Source organism: Hibiscus syriacus, unplaced genomic scaffold (assembly GCF_006381635.1).
Source record: "Hibiscus syriacus cultivar Baekdansim isolate YM2019G1 unplaced genomic scaffold, ASM638163v2 tig00116951_pilon, whole genome shotgun sequence".
Classification (NCBI taxonomy): domain Eukaryota; kingdom Viridiplantae; phylum Streptophyta; class Magnoliopsida; order Malvales; family Malvaceae; genus Hibiscus; species Hibiscus syriacus.
The window spans coordinates 3,132,059-3,153,817 of record NW_024063482.1 but is presented as its reverse complement, the minus strand read 5'-3'; the positions used below and the strand labels follow the sequence as shown (position 1 = coordinate 3,153,817).

Genomic DNA, 21,759 nt, shown 5'->3' with positions numbered 1-21,759 from the left:
ACTAAATTTATTTAATTGAATTAAAATAATGACTAAATTGATAGAATATGTAAATATTAAGGGCTAAATATAAAATTATGTCAATTTTATTGACGGACACGTCACCACCTCCATTAAAAATTAACGGCCGGTGACTTGATTGAAACATTTAAATAGTTGGGTGGTCTGATTGATTCAATTGAAACTTCGATGGTCAAATTGATTTTTGATCATAGTTTAGTGGTCTCCCGTGTAGTTACTCAGATAAAAATAATAGGGTTTGCCTTGCTAGCTCTGCAGACAGGTTAGTGGTTCTTCGCATAATTAATTAAGGCTCTACACGATTGGGTTCGTTTTCTCACTTATTTAATTTTAAGTCACAAATAAATTAATTTTATTGATTAAACGAATGATTATTATTTTAAGAATTTTTTAAATGAAATAAGAAATAAGCAAAAGAGCTAGTTGTCTCTATTCTTCATTGGAGCTTCACGTATCTCCGAACTATTTTGAACACTTCCAGCAGGACTGTTCGAAAAATCTGTAATCATGTCGGTTGTGATTATGTCAGTCTCGTCATGTTATCCGCTACCTTATTCCTCTCCCTAGATACAAAGACAAACTTCAAACTCATATGTTACTCAAGACTGTAATAAAGCTAGTCATTGAAGATGTATTCCTCGATCCCGATTTAGCTGTAATTTTGCTATGAACTTCTGCTATCTGTTTCCTTAATGAAGAGGTTCAATCTCAAATTTCAAGCAATCAATAATCCTTAAAAAATGCTTCAAAATTCCGCATCAAGAATCGAACACTTTCTAATGATTTTGGAATATCCCACGATCCATCTTCCTTCATGGTCTCGAATTACACCTCCACAGGTCGAAAAACCATCTACATTGCAGCGAGCACCATCCAAATTAATTTTACACCATCTTTTAGGGAGCATTTCCAGGAGAGAGACCAGTTTACATTGCTTTCTCTTCTAGCTTCACCAATGGGGCGATTGGCGATGGCAATTAGTGCTTCTGATTGGATCTGCTTGCTTAGCACTATAATGTTGTCTATAAACACATGATTTCCATCAAATAAAATTCGATTTCGATGGTTCCATAAACACCAAGCCAAATAAGAAGTCCTAGTCAGCGACGTTAAGAGGGAAGTGTTGAGATCGAGATAAATTCTTTTCAATCCAATCTTCTAGCGACAGACTAGAATTCTTCCATCAAGTTTGTTTTAATTAAACCATTCCAAACAGTTCGAGCGGCCACGCAGTCCCGAACAATGTGTAAGTTTGACTCAACCATCGCACCACAGACAACACAATGGCTATCCATCGTCATGTGTCTCCTACAACGCTCCTCATTTGATAGAAGCTTATTCCGAGCCAGTAACCATAGACACATCTTTACACGCGGAGGACCACAGTAATTCATGATTTGGTGCCAGTCTAAAGCGTTTTCATTCTCTATTAGAGGACCTACTCGTTGTTTATAAGCGCTCTTAACTGTGAAACGATTGCGTTTGTCCCATTTCCAGATCGAATTCGGGATATCAAATCCTCCATTGTCCACTGGTGGTTTGATAGCAGCAATGTAAGGAAAAATCTCCTTGGGCAGTACCCCATTTAGATTCCAATCCCAGCTTCCATAATTATCAACCATATCTTGCACCTTTATTTTGTTATTATATCCAACTATTGAGCCAGAGTAAAACTCCTTTAAAGGGCCAAGTTGTATCATTCCAAAATTCAACAACTGAGCCATTTCTAAGACTCCAACAGACACCCTGGCGTAACTCTTCCCAAACCAAATTCAATCCTGACCACAGGCGCGAACAACCTGTGCGATTAATATGTTCTGGAACAATATCAATCATCTTGTATTTGGAGCGCAACACACGAGCCCATAATTGAGTTCTGCCATAAATAAGGCGAAAGGTAACTTTCATAATAAAAGCTTCATTTTGATGTTACAATTGTTTGGTTCCTAACCCTCCCTCCATCGGTGGTTTACATACCTCTTTCCACTTCACCAGATGTGCCTTCTGCTTTTCGTCCGAGCCACACTAAATGAAACGTCGGATAATTTTTTCAATGTCGTTATAAGTCCCTTTAGGGAGGTAGCAAGATTGCACGGCATACATTGGTAAGACTGACAATACCGATTTAGTTAGAATAACTCGTCCAGCTAGAGAAAGATGTCGTTCCTTCCATCCGGAAAGTCTCTCTTGGACCCGCTGAACGATATAATAGTAAGTTGCTTTTGTAGCACGACTGTGTAAGAGCGGTACCCCCAAATATTTCCCAAGATCATCAACGCTTGTGTACTGGAAACCGGTGCTGATGCTCGTTCTAATATTTTCGATTACATTCTTAGAGAAACAAATGCTTGTCTTGGCTCAATTGATTTTATGTCCCGAGCTTTCGCAGAAATCTTTAAGCACCTTTTGGATAATATTAAGCTGTTCCGTTGTTGCCTCCGCAAATAAAATCAGATCATCTGCGGAAAATAGATGCAAGAGATTAGGACCATCTCTGACGAGCTTAATCGGCTTCCATTCTCCAGCTTTCACCTTATGTCGTATAGTTTGTGACAGTCGTTCCATGAAGAGGACGAATAAATAAGGAGATAACGGGTTCCCTTGGCGGATCCCTCTGGACGGCGTGAATTCTTCTGTTTTGCTTCCATTCCGTAAAATTTGAGTTATGGTAGTCGTGACACAATTCATTATCATTCTACGGAGTCCAATTGGTATACCCACATCCGAAAGCGTATCATCAATAAAACTCCACTCGAGTCTGTCATAGGCCTTTTCAAGGTAGATTTTAATCGCCATCCATCCAAATTTTCCCTGATTGCGTTTCATTGAATGTACCACTTTCTGGGCTATAATGATGTTGTCCGAAATACTCCGTCCCGGAACAAAACTAGTTTGGCTTTCTGATATCCAATCTGGTAAGAACGGTTTTAATCGGTTAACCATTACCTTCGCAACAATCTCGTACAGGACAATAGAGACTGATGAGTCTAAAACTTGCAAAAATTTTCGGTGACGAAATCTTCGGGATAAGAACTAATAAAGTGCAATTTACTTCAATTGGTACCGCTCCACGATCAAAACAGTCTTGGACAAAATGAATTACAGAGGGTCCAACAACCTCCTAGTTTCGTTGGTAGAAGAACGCTTGTAATCCATCAACACCCTGTTGAAAAGTCAACAATATAAGGCACCGAAAGTGCCTATAATCAATGCACCAAAAATTCTAGCCCAATATTGTTGAATTTTTCTTAAATGGTAAAAGTTTTTTAGTCATTATAATTTAGGATATTTACAAATTAATCCTTAAGCTTCAACTATAAATACCCTAGCTCATTTAGCTTCAAAACCATCCCAAAGCATTCTAGCTTTCTCCTAAGACTAGAGAATTTAGAGAGTTTCTTGAGAGTTGTTTTCTCATTTTTATCAAGAGAGAATTATCATTGTTTTCTCCTTGTTAGATCGAGAGAGGTTGTAATTCCTATTTTCTCATAGTGAAATTCTTCTACCGTTGCCCGTGGTTTTTACCCTATATTATTTAGGGGTTTTCCACGTAAATTTTGTATCTTCTTTATCTTTATTTTTATTTTCTCAAATTATCAGTTGCAATTTTGCTCTATCCGATAGTCGTCTTCTGCAACAATTGGTATCCGAGCCAGATCTGAGTGTGTAATATCTACTTATTGTCTTTGTGGTTGCCACCAAAAGGTGGATCCTCCAACATAAGAAAGTAAGAAGGTATCACTCATTCTTTGAAGGTTCCAGAGAACTATTCACGGTAGTGAAATAGTGGGAGCTATCCGTAATAGAATCTATGACAACAAAATTTGATATTGAAAAATTCAATGGGAGAAATTTCTCATTGTGGAAATTGAAGATGAAGGTCATCCTGAGGAAAGACGATTGTCTAGCAGCTATTAGTGAAAAGCCGGTAGATTTCACAAATGACAACAAATGGATCGAGATGGATGTGAATGCTATGGCAAACTTTCATCTAGCATTAGCAGATGAAGTATTGTCAAGCATCGAGGAGAAGAAGACAAATAAGGAGATATGGGATAATCTCACCAAATTGTACGAGGCCACATCGTTGCACAATAAAATTTTTCTTAAGAGGAAATTATATACTCTCCGTATGCCAAAATCTACTTCAGTGACGGAGCACTTAAACACACTGAACACGTTATTTTCTCAGCTTACATCTTTAAGATGTAGTGCTGAACTTCTACTTCAAAGTCTACCTGATTCGTATGATTAACTCATCATCAACTCGACAAACAATAATGCCACCAGTCTAGTCTTCGATGACGTTGCAGCTGTTGTTCTACAAGAAGAAAATCGACGCAAAAACAAGGAAGACAGACAAGTAAATCTACAACAAGCAGAAGTATTGACAACGATGAGAGGGAGATCAACGGAACGTGGCCAAAGAAGTAGTCACAAACATGGTAGATCAAAGTCAAGAAGCAAGAAGAATTTAAAGTGCTACAACTGTGGAAAGAAGAGTCACTTGAAGAAGGATTGTTGGAGTCTAAATAAAAACTCCAATCCACAAGGCAATACCGCAAACACTTCAGATGATGGAGATGCTCTATGTTGTGAAGCGTCAACCACCGTGGAAGGTAGAAAGAGATATGCAGATATATGGCTCATTGATTCGGGAGCAACATATCACACGACCTCAATAAGAGAATGGTTCCATCATTATGAACCTGTCTCAGGAGGATCTATGTATAGTTGCAATAATCATGCCTTAGAGATCATTGGCGTGAGAACCATCAAATTAAAAATGTATGATGGAACGATTAAAGTTGTTCGAGATGTGCGGCACGTGAAAGGCCTGAAGAAAAATTTATTATCCTACAGATTGTTGGATAATAATACAAGCAAGATTGAAACAAGAAAAATGAATCATGAAGGTGTTCCGTGGAGCCATTGTGGTGTTGAAAGGCGAAAAGATAACAACAAACTTGTATATGCTGAAGGGAGAAACTTTGCTAGAAGTAGAAGCCTCTGTTGCCTCATGTAGTTCAGATTCTGCAATGTTATGGCATCAGAAACTTGGACACATGTCAGAACAAGGAATGAAAGTCCTTGTGGAGCAAAAGCTACTTCCAGGCTTAACAAAGATATCACTTCCTTTGTGTGAGCATTGCATAATAAGTAAGCAACACCGGTTGAAATCCAACACATCAAATTCTAGAGGCAAAAGTGTTCTAGAATTGGTTCACTCTGACGTATGGCAAGCACCAGTTATATCCCTAGGCGAAGCAAAATACTTTGTCTCATTTATTGATGACTACTTCAGAAGATATTGGATGTACCCTATTAAGAAGAAGTCAGATGTGTTTTCAACTTTCAGAAACTTCAAAGCGCGGGTGGAACTTGATTCTGGAAACAAGATCAAGTGTTTCAGAACATATAATGGAGGAGAATACACAAGCGAAGAATTTGATGACTTTTGCAAGAAAGAATGCATCAGAAGACAGTTCATAGTGGCGAACACTCCTCAACAAAATGGAGTGGAAGAGCGGATGAACAGAACCTTGTTAGAAAGAACTAGAGCAATGTTGAGAGAGATACAGGCCTAGAAAAATCATTATGGGAAGAAGCAGTCAATAAGCCTGTTATTTGGTGAATCGAGCTCCATCAACTGCAATAGAGCTGAAGACACCAATGGAGATGTGGACTGGTAAACCAGCTGATTATTCAAACCTCCATGTATTTGAAAGTATTGTGTACGTGATGTACAACTCCTAAGAAATTTCAAAGCTGGATCCAAAATCCAGGAAATACAAATTCTTGGGGTATGCTGATGGAGTAAAGGGGTATCGCTTGTGAGATCCCACTGTCCGCAAAGTGATCATCAGCAGGGATGTTATCTTTGTAGAAGATAAACTAAAATGAAAAGAAGACGATGATAGTGCTGAAAAGTTAGAGACTACATAGATATATGTGGAAAAGGAGGTTGAACAAGGAGATTCTTTTGAAGCATAACCAACACATGATGTGTGAGATCCCACTGTCCGCAAGTGATCATCAGCAGGGATGTTATCTTTGTAGAAGATAACTGAAAAGAAGACGATGATAGTGCTGAAAAGTTAGAGACTACATAGATATATGTGGAAAAGGAGGTTGAACAAGGAGATTCTTTTGAAGCATAACCAACACATGATGAACAAGAACTAGAGAGTTCTGAAGCTCCAACAACTCGTCAATCAGATCGTGTTAGAAGATGTCCTAATTGGCACTCAGATTATGTTATAGAAGGTAATATTGCATATTGCCTTTTAACAGAGGACGGTGAGCCATTAACATACCATGAGGCAATAAACAACTCAGATGCTTCATTGTGGATGATGGCGATGCAAGAAGAAATTGAAGCACTTCATAAAAATAATACATGGGACCTTGTGCCACTACCACAAGGAAGGAAGCCAATTGGTAACAAATGGGTCTTCAAAATCAAGCGAAATGGTGACGATCAAGTGGATATGTATCGTGTAAGACTGGTGGTCAAAGAATGTGCTCAAAAGAAGGTATTGATTTCAATGAAATATTTTCTCCTGTGGTTCGACTAACAACAGTTCGAGTAGTTTTGGCAATGTGTGCTACATTGAACTTACATCTAGAGCATCTAGATGTTAAAACAACTTTTCTTCATGGAAATCTTGAAGAATAGATTTACATGATCCAGCCTGAAGGTTTTAAAGAAAAAGAAAAGAAGAACTTGGTTTGCAGGTTGAACAAATCTCTGTACGGTCTAAAGCAGGCACCGAGGTGTTGGTATAAGAGATTTGATTCCTTCATTATGTGCAAATATCATATTGAAGAATTGAAGGCAAAAATCATATTGAAGAATTGAAGGCAAAAATGGCTAGGGAATTTGAAATGAAGGACTTGGGATCAATAAACAAGATTATAGGGATGCAAATTCACCGAGACAGAAGTAATAGGAATATTTGGCTTTCACAAAAGAATTACTTAAAGAAGTTCTTGTCACGATTCAACATGCAAGATTGTAGGCCAATTTCTACCCTATTCCTATTAACTTCAAATTATCTTCCAGTATGAGTCCTAGCAGTGAAGAAGAGAGGATGAAGATGTCTCGAGTACCGTATGTATCGGCAGTGGGAAGTTTAATGTTCGCTATGATATGCACAAGACCAGACATTGCACAAGCAGTGGGAGTGGTTAGTCGGTACATGGCGAATCCAGTCAAAGAGCATTGAAATACAGTAAAGAGGATCCTGAGATACATCAAATTAACCTCAAATATTGCATTGTGTAATGGAGGATCAAACTTACTTATCAATGGGTATGTCGATTCTGACTATGCAGGGAATTTGGATAAAAGCAAATCTACAACAGGATATGTGTTCAAAGTTGCTAATGGAGTTGTAAGTCGGGTTTCTAAGTTGCAGTCAGTTGTGGCTACATCCACAACAGAAGCAGAATATGTAGCAGCTACACAAGCCAGTAAAGAAGCAATTTGGTTGAAGATGCTATTGGAGGAGCTTGGGCACAATCAAGAGTATGTCTCTCTGTTTTGTGACAGTCAAAGCGCCTTGCATCTAGCAAGGAATCCAGTATTTCATTCAAGAACAAAACACATACGAGTAAAGTACCACTTCATTCGAGAAAAGGTAGAAGAAGGGACGGTAGATATGCAGAAAATCCATACCAAAGAGAACATAGCAGATTTCTTGACAAAGGTAATAAATGCTAATAAGTTTACTTGGTGTCGATCCTCTTGTGGCCTGTCAGAAACGTAAGCAACATGAAGGTACAAAGTAGAAAGAATGGTGTGAAGATTTGATTGTTCCAATCAAATCTTCAAGTGGGAGATTGTTGAAAAGTCAACAATATAAGGCACCGAAAGTTCCAATAATCAATGCATCGAAAATTCCAGCCCAATATTGTTGAATTTTTTTTAAATGCTAAAAGTATTTTTTAGTTATTGTAATTTAGGGTATTTAAAAATTAGTCCTTAAGCTTCAACTATAAATATCCTAGCTCATTTAGCTTCAAAACCATCCCAAAGCATTTTAGCTTTCTCCCAATACTAGAGAATTTAGAGAGTTTCCTGAGAGTTGTTTTCTCATTTTTATCAAGAGAGAATTATCATTGTTTTCTCCTTGGTAGATCGAGAGAGATTGTAATTCCTATTTTTTCATAGTGAAATTCTTCTACCGTTGCCCGTTGTTTTTACCCTATATTATTTAGGGGTTTTCCACGTAAATTTTGTGTCTTCTTTATCTTTATTTTTATTTTCTCAAATTATCAGTTGCGATTTTGCTCTATCCGATAACCATCTTCCGTAATACACCCAGCGCCTTAGTCGGATTCATATCAATAGCAGCAGTCTTGATTTCCTCTTCCGACACTTCCTTCGAAAGTACTTGTATACACTTAGTTTCCAGCCGAGGGAAATTCCCACGAACAGTGTAGGTATTCTCCCCCACATAATTACTGGAAAATAGCTTGGAAAAGTAAGCTACAACCCCTTGTTGAAGTACATGTTGGTTTGAAACCCAATTCCCCTCATCTAAACGTAAAGAAAATACATTATTTATCCTACTTTGATTCTTCGCACACGCATGAAAAAACTTGGTATTTCGATCTCTGTATAAATACCAATCACACTTGGTTTTTTGAGACCACAAGCTTTCTTCATATTCAAGCACCATTTCTAATTCATTTTTTAATTATATTTCCAGGTTCGAGAGGAACTCAGAGTCACGAACAGCTAGAGCACGATCAATCCCTCTCAATCTAGCCAGCAAGTTCTTTTTTCTTTTCCCAATTTCCCCAAAAACATTTCTATTCCATTCAATGAGCTTTGGTCGGAGTAGTGCAATATTCTCATTGATATCAGTAGTGGTGGACCAATTTGATCGAAGCAAATCTTGAAACTTCGGGTACTTTTTCCATGCTAACGAAGCGGATTAGTGGCAAAGAATTTCTTGGGGTTGGAGGACGAATTTGGAGGAGGATCGGCCGGTGATCGGATCCAAGTTTTTCTAGATGCAGAGTGGTTGATTATGGGAAAGCATCCAATCACGCATCATTGGCCAGGTACCTATCAAGGCGTTGTCGAAGTGTCCCTCGACTCCAAGTAAAATTAGGCCCCTCAAAGCAAGTATCGGAAAGGGCATCATCAAACACGAAATTATTAAACCCCATACTTACATTATGTCTTCTCACAGTACCCCCTGATCTTTCATCAACTCTTAAGTATAGCATTAAAATCGCCTCCTAACATCCAAAGAAAATCAGCTTCCGGGTTGAGTTGTTCTAGTTTATCCCAAATATATTTCTGAAATAATATATTTGGACTGGCATATACAAAAGTAATGTAAAGCAACCGATCAATCTACGGACACCGAATGGTAGTATGAATGTGCTGGTTTGAAACATGGATAATCTCAACTTTAATATCTGATTGCCAAAGGAGCCAAATTCTTCCTCTGAATCCCCGTGCTTCTACTCGGAACGAGTTCGGGAATCCCAACTCTCTGACAACCTTATCAGCTCGAGAACCACTTATTCTAGTCTCCACCAAAGCCACTATCGAAGGACGATAAGCAGCCACAAATTGCTTAAAATATCTTTAAAATACAGGGCTAGCAGCACCCTGACAATTCCATATCATGTTCTAAACATAACCAGATTAAGAATAACCTATCCCGGCCCCAAATTCTTCTTCTCCACCCAATATAATCGGTGGTTGTCTCTCTTTAATTTCAACATCAATCAAATTCGAAGCGGATTGAACCCACTCCGTAAGTAGTGGCTTGGCGGGAGTTTTATAATTCATCTGTTTTTTAATTTTCAATCATTTCCCTCTTGGGTCCTTACTACATTTGATCAGACCAATTTTATGTTGACTACTCCGATCCCGGATTGATAGTTTTTGTTTTTGACTTCCTTCTTTAATGTTAACTGCCAAGTGTTCTCCCCTCGTTATGTTAGGAACTCGTACAGTAACCAATGACTCTCTATCCTCTATTATAAATTCAACTTGAAATCCTTTTCCGCTCATAGCTGTGTTAACTTGTTTCAAAAGATTTTGCTTTGGAGTATTCATGTTAACCTCCTTCAACGTATTTTTGGAGGAATTGCCTTTTTGCACCACACCTACACGTGAGGTAGTCTTATTATGATCCATTACTTTCTTACCCTTGTTTCGTTCCTTAGTGTCACTTCAATAATTCGTGGTTTGTACTTCATTAGCTACGTTTGGGTTCGTATTTTCCTGACCACCCTCATCCGCATTCTTCGCAATAGCTTCAAATCGAGAGCCAATCCCAGCATTTTCTGTATTGTTTCTTCTTTTTCCATCTTGTATCTTCTGAGGTCTTCTCTTTCGACTAGGAGCCACGATCCATGGTCAATATAGATCTTCTTTTACTTTGACTGGTTTCTCTGCAGGTGATTCACGGGTTAGATCATTTACCGCTGGAGTCTCCTTTTGGGTGCCACACAAATCTTGAGTGTGTCTATAAACTCCACACTTATAACATATATGTTGGAGTCCTTCATACTCTAATTTTTGCACAAACCCATCAATCCCAATACATGGTAGAAGAGGTTTATTAAGGTCCACTGCTACTGCCAGCCTGGCAAATTTTCCTCTTTCCCCAGCATTGGTGTTATAATCCACTTTGATAATCTTGCCAATTTCCGACCCTATCAAACGAAAAAAGGACTTCGTATAATACCTGTATGGAAGGCCTGGTATACGAATCCAAACAATAACCTATGATGGGTGACGATCGGAGGTGTTGAAGTTCCTGTTCCACGGTTGTACCGTTAGATAGCTGCCAAAGATCACCCAAGGACCTTCTGTAAGTATTCTTACATAGTCTAGTTCCATCCGTACCAGGTAATAGGCGTTATCTAAATCGACTAGTTGGAAGTGTCCTTGTGGCTACCATAACAATTTAATCTTGTTCCACAACGCTCGGTATCCGATTGTTTTGCCCAGGAGTCTCACGATGACCGTCTTCCAAATGTTATAATATATAGATTCATGTACTCGGTTTGAGAATTGTATAACAGTGTAAGGTCCGCTCCTATCCACATGTACATCTCATTCTTGCAGCATTATCTCTTCATCTTTAAACTTAAAACCTTCAGTTGGAATTCCCTTCTACCCAGGGTTTCAAATCGCGGTTGCGGTCGCGTTTTCGGTTATTTCGGATTTACCGTGATTGCTGCCGTCGTGGGCGCTATTAAGGCTGCCACGGACGCTATTGCGGCCATCGCGGGTAACTCGGATCTATATCGCAGTTGCAGACCATTTTTTAAAACCCTGCTTCTCCCCTCTTAACGTCACCGCATAGGATTTAATGGGAGTCACATCCTGTTTGTTTGAGATTACAGGGATCCCATGTACATCCTCGTTGTTCGCCTGTGGTCCCTATTGTATAGGGACATCAGTCTCGTTCATCCTCTCCACGAATTCTCTTTCCATGGCAGCCCCAGAATCTACTACCATGTCTCCACATACCTCATCGCTTCTACTTTTTTTGGGAAAATGTTGGCTCTCTATCGGGACCGGAGAGTTGGTGGAACAATAGCGTTGTCACCGCCTGAGGCGGAGGCAATTTTGTAACCATGCACAAACCCTAACGAAAACTTAGCGTGATCCAATAGAATCAAAGATCGTAAAATATTTTATTATTTTAAGAAGTTTTAGATTTGAGCATAATATTTATAGGATTATTTTTTATTTTTAATTGATTGAAAGTTTTTTGAACAATTATAATATTTTATATTAATAAAAGAAATTAATTTTCAATATATTTTTTCGGAAGTTATTAATGGAGATGGTTTATTTGTGTCCCCGAATTGATAAAGATAGTTCAAACGATAAGATTGAAGCAATGTTTTAAATTAAGCATAGTATTTCGTAACTTCATCATCACCCCATTACCCATCATCTGAGATCTTCAAGGAAGCCCACTTACCCTTCCCATATTCGGTTTTCATTGAATTTATTGTTGCAAGTGGCAAGCATGGGATGCCATTTGACAAAATAATTAAAAATTAAATGTTTAAATTAATTATATTTTCATTTACTTTAAGTGTTTATTTATTTTATATTGAAGTAAGTGTCCAATAGTTTTAAAGTTGTCGTTAAAATTTTTGTTATTTAATCAATACTTGACATGTAATATATATTTTTAAAATTTTAATTTTTTTTAAAAAAAAATTAAAATTCATAATTTATCTATGATCTCTAATTTCAAATTTATAAGTTTCATATATATTATAAATCGGTCACCACTACTCATTTATTCTGTTAATCGTATAATAAAATCTTTTCAGAAATTTTCTTAATAGAAATATTAACTAAAATATTAAAATTTTAATGATTTTTAATAATTTATTTTATATATACGATACATCAATAAACAGTTTAAAACTTATAAAAATATTAAAAATACAAATATTACAGTTTTTAAAATTAACATGAAGTACATATAAACTGCGCGCGAACTAGTATATCATGGTCATGAATATTTAATGTTTCAATCAATATTTTCATTTTTTTTAAAATTATATTCATTTTTAAAAAATAAAAGATAAATTAATTTTTTTTGAAATATTACAAAATTAATTTAATTAAAAATATTAGGACAAAATTAACAAAGTGCAAGTATTGAGGGGGTGATTTATCGTTATCTCTATTCTTTTAACACGGAAGCCCAATCACAGCATTCGAAAGGAGCTTTGAAAGGCGAAAAACCCTAGTTAGCATTCCATATATCTTTTAGCCTCTGCTCCAACCATTTTGTAACATCGCCGTTCATTAGCTTCAAATCGCAGAGACAGCGTATGGTACTCTCTCTATCACTGCATTCCTCTTTTTTTCATTTTTTTTATTGATTTCACTCGGTGAAAACACAGTGGGTTGGCGCAAAGATGAGTCGCGGGGCAACAGCTGGGCCTAAGGGAAAGAAAAAGGGAGCATCCTTCACCATCGATTGTTCAAAGCTGGTCGAAGATAAGATCATGGATATCGCTTCTCTGGAGAAGTTTCTTCAGGAAAGGATCAAGGTTGGCGGTAAGGCCGGTGCTCTCGGCGACTCCGTCACCGTCACCCGCGAAAAGACTAGGATCAACGTTTCCTCCGACTCTAACTTCTCTAAGCGGTACTTTCTCCATTTCTCCTTTTTATATTTTAGCTGTATTATTGAAATTTTCTGAATTCTTAGATCTTGAGGTTTGTTCGATTCTTAAGCAATCATGTATAGGTTAACTCTTTTAAATTTAGGGTTAGGGTTAGGGTTAAAGGTCAAGCTGGATGATGACAAGTCTTAAGGCTTGTTTCTCAAAGACATTCGCAGTGGCCGCCTGAGAGCTACTGATGCTTTAATCCTTCCTCGGATGTCTGAGGTCTTGATAATGTAGTTTTTACTTTGTTTTTTTTATAGGAAGTTTTTACTTTGTTGTTTGTCCGTTTTTCACTTCCAGAGCGGATATAAATTGAATTAATTTAAGGGTATGGCGTTTTGTTTGCTCTATTTGTGAATTCAATCTTTTTAAGGAAATGGTTTTGTTTATTAGGTGAACTTCATGTTTTTAGCTGCTTTGTGGTATGCATAAAGCAGAGGACTTTGGTTTAAGATCATTAAATTCTTCTGCTATGGCCCTTGATTGTCTGATACTCTCCCAGATGTCTTGGGTTCTTTGTTTTATAATGTTGAACTTTGGTTTAAGATCAATGGTTAAATTCTTCTGCTTTGATATTTGATTGTTTGATACACTCTCACAAGTATTGGGTTTTTTGTTTTAAAGGAGGAAGAACAATCTTTTAGTTTTAAAGCTGGACGTGAGTTTTGGCTGATGGTTGTCTGGTTTACAGGTACCTCAAGTACTTGACTAAGAAGTATTTGAAGAAGCACAATGTTCGGGATTGGCTTCGGGTGATTGCTTCCAACAAGGACCGGAACATTTATGAACTCCGCTACTTCAATATTGCCGAGAACGAAGGTGAAGAGGAAGAATAAAGAATCAATTCATCTCCTTCTCTTTGTTACCATTCTGGTTTTATTAGTTTCGAGGGAACTCATTTATATTCAGGACTTGTTTGGGGTTGGTTTTTGACCCCCAACTTTTTTTTTATATCAAGTTTTGGTTGCTGATAGTTAATTTCTTTGTTTATGTATTAATCTGTTAGATGCTATGAAAAGGATTCATATTTCTTTGTTAAGTTCATTGTTAGAGCTCTTAAATGATCTTGCACCACAGGTTTTTCTATTATTCGGTGGCCTTGTTAAATCAAATTGCAAATAAAAAACTATTTAAATTGCTATAAAATTAAGAAAATGGCAAATATGGGCAACGAAATTCAATTAATGCTTTCACATTTAAAATACAATTTTCTTTTATTAATAGAATGTCTCAATTAGTTGAAGTTTGATTTATAAGGGCTAGTGAGATGCATAAATTACATATTTTTACTTTGATAATTACATAAATTTAAGCTTACTTATTATTAACTAGGTTAATTTAGTCAATTTCTGTGTAGGTGTAATTTGAGAAGCAAGATTACATAGTTGATGCAAGAAAGAAGAATACCAAATCATATATAAATATTTTTTTTATTGCAATTTTTAATATTTAGGGTTTTTTTAGTCATTTTGTTGCAATTGTTGATTATAATCGGGTTCTTGGTGTTGATAAAGCTGTCGATAAATTAAATTCGATTATTATAATCGATTTATCACAATTATATATATATAATCAGGAATGATCATCCAGCTCAGTTGGTAGAGCACAAGGTTCTTAACCTTGAGGTCGTGGGATCGAGTCTCATAGAGGGTATTTCATAATTTGGAGGTCTCCTACGGAAGCTGCTCTCAACCTAGTGTTGGGGCAACCTACTATCTTACCTCCCCCTTACCCCATTACATATGGGAACAAGGGACAACAATTTTATATATATATAATCAACTTCGACATTGAAGTTAATATCTTAAGTTAGTTTTTTTTACCAGCGGTTAAATCAATTTTTATTTCAATTTTTACAATATTTTAATTCATTTTAAATATTTTTGAATAAATTTAAACCCTTTTTATTTATTTTTGAAGATCCAAGTCGAAATATTAGACATGAATTCGTCCTGAAAAATCTTGTCCATCATTATTTTTATATCTAATAACTTAATTATTCGATCCTACTTTTTATTACTAAATTTATTTTTGTTTGACACTTAGAATATTACTTTTTTTTGTGATTTCGGTGCCCATCAAAGACTAATTTTTTAAATAAATACTTAATTATCTTTTTTTATTTTACTAATAACCTTTAGCCATATATGAAATGTTTTGTAGTGATAAGTGAAAAAGAAAAGGTTAAGAAATTGAGTGAAGCTAAAAAAATCGAAGAGATATTTATACACATAAAACGTAACTTTTATGAAAATAGCAAGCTATGGCTTTCAAAATAATAAAAATAAAAAAATAATAACAAAAAGTTATATTTAAACACAATCAACACAAATAAATATTACAAAAAAGTAACTTCAACAATAAATTGAAAATAATGAAAGACAATTAATAACCAAATAAAGCTACAAAAGCAAGTGTAATTAGGAGTGAACAAAACTCAATTCGACTCGAAAATTTTATTTTTTTGCAATTTGAAAAAACTCTATTTGAATTGACTTCGAGTTGTAATTTCATAAATTTGACTCGATTCGAAAAAAATTCAAGTTCAAAACGAGTCGTAAAATACAACTCGAATAACTCAAATTTTTTAGTAATTAGTATATTGATTTTAAGTTTGAGTCAAGTCCCTCGACTTTATACAGTATATGTAAATCACACATGAAAAAAATACCAAAAATATATATATGTCTTGTATATGATTATAAAATATCATTTAAATTAGAATCAAATGATGACATAATATTGTAAATATTTACAATATAATTTAAATAGGAACTCGAAAAGTTGACTCCATTTAAAAAAATTTAAATCAAACCCTAGTTATAAAATAGAACTCGTTAACTCGATTAATTCAAAAAATTTTGACTCGACTCGATCGAACGCTCACCCCTAAGTGTAATAGATAATTGGATTTTTTTTAAAAAAATTAACTATTATAACTTAGGGTAAAGTACACAAATGGTCCCCCAACTATACGTAATAGCTTTGTTGAGTCATTTGACTATTAAAAACTACAAAATGATTCTCACCTATAGGTTGTTATTTTGTTGAGTCCCACGACGATTAAAAATTACAAAATGGTCACTTGACTATTCATATATGCCAAACTTGTCATTTTCCGTTGAAAATTAGTGAACGTCTGAATTGGGCATTAACATGTTGACTGAGATATGATAAAATCTGATTCCGAGACCGTTTGAGTTGCATTTTGTAGATCGATTATCCGTTTACATTATGTCGTCGAGCCAATGTTTGAAACATTATGATGTCGAGAAACTGCTTGAAAGCAACGTTTGTTCCAGTAGACATCATTAAAATATAATTTTATCATATCCTAATTAGTAGGTTAACGTTTAACTCAAACGATCGTTAAATTTTTAACAGAAAAAAGACGAGTTTAGAACATATGAATAGACGAGTGACCATTTTGTAACTTTTAATAATTAAGAGACTCAACAGAACAACGTCATATAGTTGACAGACTATTTTATAAGTTGTAATAGTTTGGGAACTCAACAAAGTAATATTCTATAGTCGGAAGATCATTTATATACTTTACCTTATAACTTAAATATAAATAATATAACTAATTTATAGTCTTTTCAACGATCTGATGCTTCATCGTTCTTCTCTTTTTTCTTGTAAATTAGGTACCGTAATATTAGGTACAGAGAAATATTCTACACCTGCTTCGCCATTATATGGTGCAGTGACTGTTAAATAAAAGTTTACTGAAACTTTCTCTAAACTCAATCAAATATCTAACATCCTATAAACTTGATCAAAATCCTGAAACCTGATGTTTACAAAAATTTGCATGTCTGCCAATGCCAATGTCGAAGTTCAACTGCAACAACAACAGGACGAGGAACGGATGGTTATTCAAAGCTCAACTCAACGATGAAAATGATCCGTTGCTCCGATCAGCCATCCATTCAGCTTCTCTTCGTTTCCAGGAGACGCACAAACGAGGCAATCTGTAATCCGATTCTTGGTTTATGAAACCAGTGGCTAAGCCTAATAATCATTTTTGTTTATTTGTGTTTGCAGAGCCTCTATTTGTGGATCCTTATGCTGGGTGCTTTGTTCCAGCTCACACTCGGATGGATTTGGAGAATCCATTGAGACATTACTGCATAGCAACCAAGTTCATCGATGATAAGCTGCTTCGTACAGCAAACCACATGGATGGGCTTAAACAGGTGTTTTTTTAAACTTAATGTATAGTGTTACGTTTTATCCCCATTGCAGAAGAATGTTGAACTCTTTTAGCTGCGAATTGCAGGTTGTGATCCTATCGGATGGAATGGATACTCGGCCGTATAGACTTAACTGGCCGAGCTCCACCATTATATTTGATATCTCTCCTGATAGGGTCTTCCAAAACGCAGCTCAAAAGCTAAAAGGTACACGACTGTTGGACTTATTCTGCATATTTTGCTACATGTACTGCCTTTGTAAATCTTCTTTGAACAAACTAGGCGTTGGGGCTAAGGTCCCAAGAAACTGCTTGTACCTTCATGTTCCACTGGAATCTACCGATATACAACAGGCGTTGCGTGCGACGGGCTTTAATGGAAACCGTCCAAGCATATGGGCTATCCAGGTTATATAAGGCTTATTCCCCTCTGCAACTTCTAAAGAACTAACTTTCTGAAGGAATTTCCTTTGCTGTCATGTTGTTTGGTAGGGACTTCCTGTGATGACTTTGGCAAGGTTTGAAGAGATTTTATCCACAGTCAATGGTATGGCTATGAAAGGAAGGAAGTGTCTTCCTAGGGGAGTTGCCTGCATGGTTGGCCGAGACCGAATTCGGTTCCAAGGTCTGTCGTATGTACATGATATGTCATTACAGGAAACACATGCCATGATGTCTGGTCTTTTTTGTGTTGCAGTCTAGCACAGCGGAATGGTTGGGCAATCTTTTTATGAGCAATGCTTTCAAGGTAGACATGATTAGGTACAATGATGTGGCTAAGAGTCTAGGTGAGGTAGTGAAACCGGGAGAACACAAAAACATACTCTTCTTCTCGGAACAATTGCGGTTTTCGAATGCTGAGGTAGAAGATCATAGTCGAACATATATCATTCATGACCTTGTTCATATGCTCTGGGGTTAACTGATGGCATTGTTTTCTTTTTTGAATGAAAAGATGGAAACTCGGAGGGCAGAGATGCAGGAGGAAGGTTTTGAGGAGCATTGAATGTAAAAATACAGAGTTGTTTCTCTTTCTTTATATTCTTTTTGTTTCATGCCAATTTCCTAATTGTACATAATAATTGAAGGCTTGCTGTTTTGTTAGTCTATTCAAGGGTCAGACTTTTGGTTTAAGTTGTTTTAAATTTACAAGGTTTGAAAAAAATATTAGACACAAAATAGATTTGGGTAAAAAAATTATGTTCGTTTAAAATATTAGATCCGATTTTCATTTAAAAAATTATGTTCAATTTAAAAATAAAAAATTGAGTTTGACTTGATTTGAAAGCTCGTGAGCTTTGTTAAGTTGAACTCGAACTCAAAATAAAAAATTGCAGTTCGACTCGAGCTTGAAAAAAATGAACTCAAAACATTTTTAAACTTAGCTCGTTGAAGGTCGAACCTGAAACTTAAGTGCATGAAAAACATATATTTAAAAAAACATATAAATGTTAATATTTTTAATAATTTAATTTAAAATTCTAAAATATTATTTTTCGAGTTGCTGGCAAGCTTTTCGAGTTTGATATCAAATAGTTCGCTTCAATTCGTTAAGAACTCGAGTCAAATTCATCCAAATTGAGTGTTAAATGAATTTTGACCAAGTCCAAATCGAATAATTATTTTACTCTCAATTATTTTTGTTAAAGTGTTGACTTTAATTTTTTTTTAAGTATTTGGATGACAAACATAATGTTTTTAGAAAATATTCTACTTTAAACACTTCAACAATAATGATTAAAGATGTTGAAAATTTTGAATAAATTAATAATAATATAAGAAAACATTTGATTCTTAGAATATAATATCGTCTTTAAAAATATAACTATTAAAAAATAAAATGGTTCAACATATTATCGAATTATGTTATATTACTTGTTTAATTCACTGGTCGGAATGCTAAATTTCATTATTTGGTTAACAAAATGTAATTCCCAAAACTAAAATCGCATTTTATTAATATTAATTGAAAGATTTTTTATACGAGAGTTCAAGGGATTTTTTTCATTTGATTCTAAAACTTGGTGTTCTATTTTTATAAAAAAAAACCCCTAAATATTAGGTTCAACGTAATATTATTATAAGAGAAAATAACCTCAGTGACCGAAAATTCCTTATAATATACGATTTTAACCAATTTTTTTACGATTTGCCAAAATGACCAACAAAATCGCAATGCGATCTCTAAATCGCAACGCGATCTCTATTATCGCAATTCAGTTTCCAGATTCGCAACGCGATTTTGACCATCGCATTGCGATTTTCGAAATCCGCGTTGCGATTTAATGCGAATATGTAAATCGCAATGCGAATATGTAAATCGCAACGCGATAATACGTGATCGTAACGCGATTTTGACTATCGCAACGCGATTCGGACTATCGCAACGCGATAATACGTGATCGCAACGCGATTCTGACTATCGCAACGAGATTCTGACTATCGCGTTGCGATAATATAAAATCGCAATGCGATTTTCAAAGCGCTATTAGTATCGCAACGCATATTTTATTTTCAAATTCCAAACACGAATATTTACCCGTAATCGCAACTCTTAACCTAAAACCCTAAATCACAACTCAGTCTCATCTCTCACTCTCTACGGCAACATCCGTCCCCATCTCCGACGAAATCCATCCCCATTTCCGGCGAAATCCATCCCCATCTCCGACGAAATCCGTCTATCTCCATCTCTCAGAGCCACCCTCACAATCATTCACGATCAGAAATGGAAAATCAACCAAATCAACCACCGAGGGTTAGTTTTTTTAATTATTTTTATTTTAAAATTTTTGCTTTATTATTAGGTTTTTCATATTGAAATTAATGATAAGTTTATTGGTAATTTCAATAATAGATTGTTGTCAATACTGCTACTGTTTAGTCTTTAACCCTGTGAAGTTAGTATTTGTCTTTGTTTTGTCTTTTGGTTGAAGTAATGTAATTCATTCAAGTTTCAATTTTAGACAATGACCATTTGAAACCGAGAATCGCAACGTGAAATGAAAATTGCAACGACAAAATTCGCGTTGCGATTATCTCGTTACGATAGCCATTTCACGTTGCGATTATCTCGTTGCGATAGTCAAATTCGCATTGCGATAATCATTTTCGTGTTGCGATTTTCATTTTCGTGTTGCGATTTTAAGTTTCAGAAACTATTCTTCTTCTGCAAATTGAAACTTGAATGAATTGCATTACTTCAACCAAAAAACAAATTCAAATACGAAATTCACAGTGTTGCAAAATTAAGTTTGAAGAATAAACTACTACGCTTTATGTTTATTATTGTTTTTGGTATATCTTCACAGTGTAGTTTTTGGTATATCTAACTTGGTATGTTTATTGTTTTTGTAGAACTTTTTTTCGGCTCAATTGACCTTAAGGAATAAAATAAGCCTAGTCACTACAATTGCGTCGAAGCTTTCACCTGTACAAAGACAATTGTTTGAGGATACTTGCTTCGGGCCATGGCTGAAAGTACAACATCCAGGTGGAGATGCTATGTTGACCCATTTGTGGCTTCAGACCATGACACGCGATCTACCCGAGAGTATAGAACGTGGTAATGAAGAGATATGGTTTCATTTTCCACCGGCGTATACGTGTTTTGGGCGGGAGGAGTTTTGCTTAATCACTGGTCTACGCTTCGGACACGATGATGTAGGTCGATACACTAGTCATATTACCCGCCCATCATGGTTATCCCGGGTTTTTCCTGAGCTGTTAATGGAGAAGCCGAATTTACACGTCGACGACTTGACGAGATTATTTAATAAAAAAGATGGTTTTACTCGGATGGATGACGTTGATGTTGTCCGAGTATGCCTTTTAGTACTTTTGTATGCTGGCTTTTTAGGCAAAGAGGGCAGACAACCTATTCCTAAGGACCTAATATTATTGGTAGAGGACCTAAATGCATGGAACCTATTTCCGTGGGGTTCATATCTATGGAAAGCTACCTGGAATAAGTTGTCGTCTACCTTTGATGACCGCAAAAGTTTGTGTGGCGATGGTTTCAAATACACTTTGTCAGGTTTTATTTGGGCCTTTAAGGTAAGAATTTCTATATAATGTTTCCAAAATTATAATCAATTATTTTAACAATTACTAATGTTTGTGTATTATATTGTTTGTAGATTTGGATATTTGAGGCTTTTCCCGACATGCAGACATATGCATTCAAAACTTCAAATGATATTCCTAGGGTTATTTCCTGTAAGAGGAAATGGCGGCTGTTGATTTGGGAAGAGTTACTACGGTATACGACAATAAATGATGTAAGTTAACATAAATACTACCATATATAAACAAGTTATTACTAGTACACATTTAACTTTATTTGAGCTTTTATATTG

General features: G+C 35.8%; 2 protein-coding genes across 2 annotated transcripts; both read left to right on the top strand.

The window, feature by feature from the left end:
- Positions 1-12,936: 12,936 nt before the first annotated feature.
- LOC120188555 (60S ribosomal protein L22-2-like) lies at positions 12,937-14,213 on the top strand. Its single transcript, XM_039191946.1, has 2 exons — positions 12,937-13,181; positions 13,895-14,213. Exons 1-2 carry the CDS (start codon positions 12,952-12,954, stop codon positions 14,037-14,039), a joined length of 375 nt encoding a protein of 124 aa, XP_039047877.1. The 5' UTR covers positions 12,937-12,951; the 3' UTR covers positions 14,040-14,213.
- Positions 14,214-17,031: 2,818 nt separating this feature from the next.
- On the top strand, positions 17,032-18,407 carry LOC120189002 (putative S-adenosyl-L-methionine-dependent methyltransferase MAP_3777). The gene is given in 7 exon segments (XM_039192356.1): positions 17,032-17,405; positions 17,489-17,609; positions 17,685-17,809; positions 17,894-17,962; positions 17,964-18,026; positions 18,099-18,263; positions 18,357-18,407. Coding segments are annotated over 7 exon segments (798 nt in total). The 5' UTR covers positions 17,032-17,201.
- Positions 18,408-21,759: the final 3,352 nt, after the last annotated feature.